This window comes from Arachis ipaensis, chromosome B3 (assembly GCF_059453495.1).
Source record: "Arachis ipaensis isolate K30076 ecotype BB chromosome B3, ASM5945349v1, whole genome shotgun sequence".
Classification (NCBI taxonomy): domain Eukaryota; kingdom Viridiplantae; phylum Streptophyta; class Magnoliopsida; order Fabales; family Fabaceae; genus Arachis; species Arachis ipaensis.
Window position 1 is genome coordinate 488,268 of NC_142438.1, and position 4,223 is coordinate 492,490.

Below are 4,223 nucleotides of genomic sequence, written 5' to 3' on the forward strand. Positions count from 1 at the left end.
ATGAAGAATCTCGTAACGATGGTATCGTGTTAACTATTTTGATTTACATAAACGATAATGTTTTTTATTTTTTAATCATACATGGCATCTTTGACTTGGTTATCCTTCTTGGTTTGTGGTAGCTATGTTGGTAATGAATATGTAATGTGCTGCATATACTTGTTTATTCAAAATTGTATACAGGTCAGGCGGACACTCCAGAGGACAACGTCAAAGGTTACAATCTGAGGATTGATCCGCCACGTCAGAGTGCTAATCGCTTCACTCCTTCTGTCTTCAAAAAAGCGGCCAAGAAATGCAAGAACTTTGTGAAGGATGTAAAGTGGGCAATGAGAAAGTAGTTGTGGAGTTATGTTTAGGGTAATTTCTATGTGTTGGACTCTGTATGTGTTGGAGTTTGTATGTGTTGGATTTTGTATTGAGTAATTTCTATATGTTGGACATTATGTATTAATGACTTGGATTATGGTAAGATTATATTGTATGTTTATTATCACCTAGTTGTTATGAACTTTCTGATGTATTAACCATCTGGAGTATGTAATAATGTTTCATAAAATACAAATATATTCATAAAGATATTGATGTATTGATGTATTAACCATCATATTATATAACGCAACAGATATGTGATAATAGTAGATTGTCATAATTTATAAGGTTACATATAGCAGATCATGTTAACTCAGATTGCTCAATCAGGTTATATTATACAAGATCATCTTAAAGCTATAACCTAGGGGGCATCTCTGTTGGTATTTGAACCAGCGGACTGACGGCATCTGCTACGACTATGTCCCTCAGCCCCACATAGTGTACATCGCCTGGGACGACGTAACATCCGGGTGTCCATCTCATTCAAAAAGCGCGTCATCTTGGGGCGACCTTTCGTGACCCGTCTCAGGTACGGATTTGGTATGAACCGAGGTCCGTTATAAGCAGGCCATGTGGCAGGATTACCTAGTGGCCTAAACCTAGCTCGGTACACCCGCCGCACTTGGTCCATCTTATACACATCATGCACATATAGTTGCCAATCCAGTCGCTGGTTGGCACAACATGCGAACACATGTCTGTAGGGGATCCGGTCCACCTGGAACTCACCACAGTCACATCGAAGGCCACGTAGATCAACTGTAAACTCCAGCCCGCTCGGCATCTCACGAACCTCGAATACCTCATTCCGGCGGTCAAAGCAACTAACCTGGATGTTTCCTGATGCAAGTTGGTTTGCATGCAACTTCGATGTCACGATATCAGAAAACACATGGCCAGCATTGATCCGGGCTTCCGCCTCCGCTCTTTTTCAGGTGAACAACTCGTTTAGTCTGTAGAATGTTGCCTTCACAAGAGCAGTGATGGGAAGATTGCGTGCACCCTTCAAAACTGAATTGATGCACTCCACTAGGTTCGTCGTCATGTGACCCCATCGGTACCCACCATCAAAAGCCAACGCGTACTGTTCGCGAAGAATTCGGTTTAACCAGTTTGTGTACGCCTCGCCACGTTCCCGTAACCGCTGGTAACGCACTTCGTACTCCCGCACCGTCCTCGAATATCCTGGTAGGTCACAACGAATAGAAAGAAAAGTAATCGTTCTCAATAGAATTATTTAGGGAAGAATCCGTTAATAATTTAATTAAATCTAATAAATGGTTACCAATGTTGACGACCAATTTTTGGAGGTACGGGGCCTTGAACTTTCTCAGAAAATTTGACTCTATATGCTTGATGCAAAACATATGAAAAGCTCTAGGCGGTGACCAAGCTCCGTTACTGCGCTCCACAGCTGCATTGATGGACTCGTGCCTGTCGGATATTAGACCGACATCATCCCGAGTCACAACATGTTGACGCAGGTTACTAAGAAAAAAATGCCATGCATCAGAAGTCTCTCCCTCCACAATAGCAAACGCAATTGGGATGATATTGTTATTACCATCCTGTGAAACTGCCACAAGCAGACAACCCTTATACTTTCCGTACAAGTGAGTCCCATCCACCTGGACAATTGGCTTACAATGTCTGAATGCCCTTATACAAGGGTAATAACTCCAAAATACACGATGCAGTACCCGAATATCACCCACCAAGTCATCGCCTTGATATGCAGGCATAGTTTCAAAGTGGACAACAGCATGTGGCTCCTTGTGACACATGGCCTCGAACCATATAGGCAACGCCTCATAAGATGCTTCCCAACCTCCAAATATTTTTTCTACTGTCCTTTGCTTAGCCAACCATGCTTTTCGGTAGCTCACGGTGTAGTTGAACTTCGATTGCACTTCTGCAATAACCGATTTTACCTTTAAGGAGGGGTCAGCCTCAACCAGTGGTTTTATTGCTTCTGCAATTGTGACAGAATCCAGTTTCGAATGATCCTGTGAAATGGTGGCCCTGGTACAGGTGTGGCTACCATTATACCTCCTTATAACCCAACAGTACTTCCTGCTGATCAAGCTAACCCTGATAACCCAATCACACCCTGACCCATACTGTGTACACTTGGCATAAAATGTCAATGGCTCAGACTCATACACCCGGTAGTCTACGCTTCGTCGTATCGTATACTCTTTTACCGCCTTAATAACAGCTTCTCTGGAACTGAACTCCATACCAATGGCAAATTCACCGTCTGCGACAATAGGAACTTCTGCTGCGACAGCCACCATTGAAAAAAAAATTCATTAATACACAGGTATTTCATAAGCGATTCTAAAGGTAAATCAAATTTCACTGCAACCAGTATGCTATAACTCCAGACTTTGCAACATGTTATTATGTCACTCTAAAGAAAATAAGAACATAAGCAGCAAATGTAAAAACTAGAGCAGACCGGCCGGTTCAACCGTCAAAGTAAGACCGGTCCGGTTCAAAGAGATTGCACCGTACATTGGGTCGAACCTGTGCAAATAATAATGTCCACAAACTCACGCATTTTGTAATAACCATATTAGAGAGAATTTAAATATTATATTCTAATAAATACTAGTAGCATATAGCAGTTAAAAAAAAATATTTTCTATTAGTGGTAAATATTTTATTAACCCGGTTCCATCCTAACAACTACTACATTCAGCGCATGACTAACTAATGGTAAATAAAAAGTGAATTATTCATAACTCAATCAATGTCTAACTAAAAAAATCCTAATACCACGGTTACTTTACCTGCAGTCATATATTCCGGATATTTCGGAACATGCATGGCTTCCAAGTCCAACACTCGCATGAATGATGGCTCCTCAAACGGCACTTCGTTTGCGAGTGCATTTGCCACTTCTGTCACATCTGGGGCCATGGTTCCGTCACCTTGATCTTCATCTCCATCTGGACCAGCAAATTCGTAGTTGCTTTCGAACTCTTCTTCACTGTCACTATTATATTCTTCCCATAGAATATTCCGGTCAGCCTCAGATTGTTCAAACTCAACATACAACTCGATGAATGAGGTCTGACACCGATTTTCAATATACATTGAAAACATTTCCTGCATGCTCGCTTCATCCGTCACATATTTTCGTTTGATACTGGATGAATCCACCAAACACCGGTACAGGATATCTGTATAGGATACATGATATCTTTCTTGCCCGCTCAGAATTAATCTTTTCACAGATTACACATTTGAGTTCTTCAAATGAGATAATAAAAGGAATAACAAGATCTAATGGGTTTTCACAAATAAATTTTACTCCTTCACTCGTTTGTAACAAAATCTGACCAAAATAATATATTTTTAGCAATACTCTGTCACTCATTTTTTTCACTCAACAAAAAAAAGCATAAGCTTAGCCTTACCAACTACACCTTCAAACTCAAAACTAAGAACCCAGATGGAAGAAGAGAGGAAGCAGCCGCTAACAATGAAGAAGGCGGAAGTGAGCTCCCACCACTAACTCTTCACTCTTTTATATCAGCATGGTTAAGGAACTCGCACCCTTCGACTAGGTTAACTGAACAAAAAAAAAATGGAAACGAACTCGGACCATCCGAGTATTCTTACCCCTTCCACAAAACGGAGGGTCCATGTTCAGTGTGCGTCAACTAGAACTATCCATGAAGAACACGGACGGTGCGATATGTGAACAAATTCCCTACTGAAGAAATCGTAGGGTACGATTTCAATACCCAAAATTTTTCCACTCCACCACAAAACGGACCGTGCGATTTGTTGCAAAAAATTTTAATCCAAAGAACTCGCACGGTCCGAGTTCCTCACGA

The 4,223-nt window shown here is 41.2% G+C and overlaps 1 protein-coding gene across 1 annotated transcript; it reads right to left on the minus strand.

Annotated features, from left to right (window-relative positions):
* Window positions 1-736: 736 nt before the first annotated feature.
* Window positions 737-3,495, minus strand: LOC148569631 (uncharacterized). Its single transcript, XM_088508079.1, has 3 exons — window positions 3,171-3,495; window positions 1,848-2,653; window positions 737-1,006 (listed from the first exon to the last, which is right to left on the minus strand). The coding sequence occupies exons 1-3, from the start codon at window positions 3,493-3,495 to the stop codon at window positions 737-739; spliced, it is 1,401 nt and encodes a 466-aa protein (XP_088364205.1).
* Window positions 3,496-4,223: the final 728 nt, after the last annotated feature.

Coding starts and splice junctions, on each gene's coding strand:
- LOC148569631 (XM_088508079.1), bottom strand. CDS start 3,495: ATGCAGGAAATGTTTTCAATGTATATTGAAAATCGGTGTCAGACCTCA. Junction 2,654..3,170: donor TCCGGAATATATGACTGCAG/GTAAAGTAACCG, acceptor CTGTCGCAGCAG/AAGTTCCTATTGTCGCAGAC. Junction 1,007..1,847: donor TTAGTAACCTGCGTCAACAT/GTTGTGACTCGG, acceptor GATGTGTATAAG/ATGGACCAAGTGCGGCGGGT.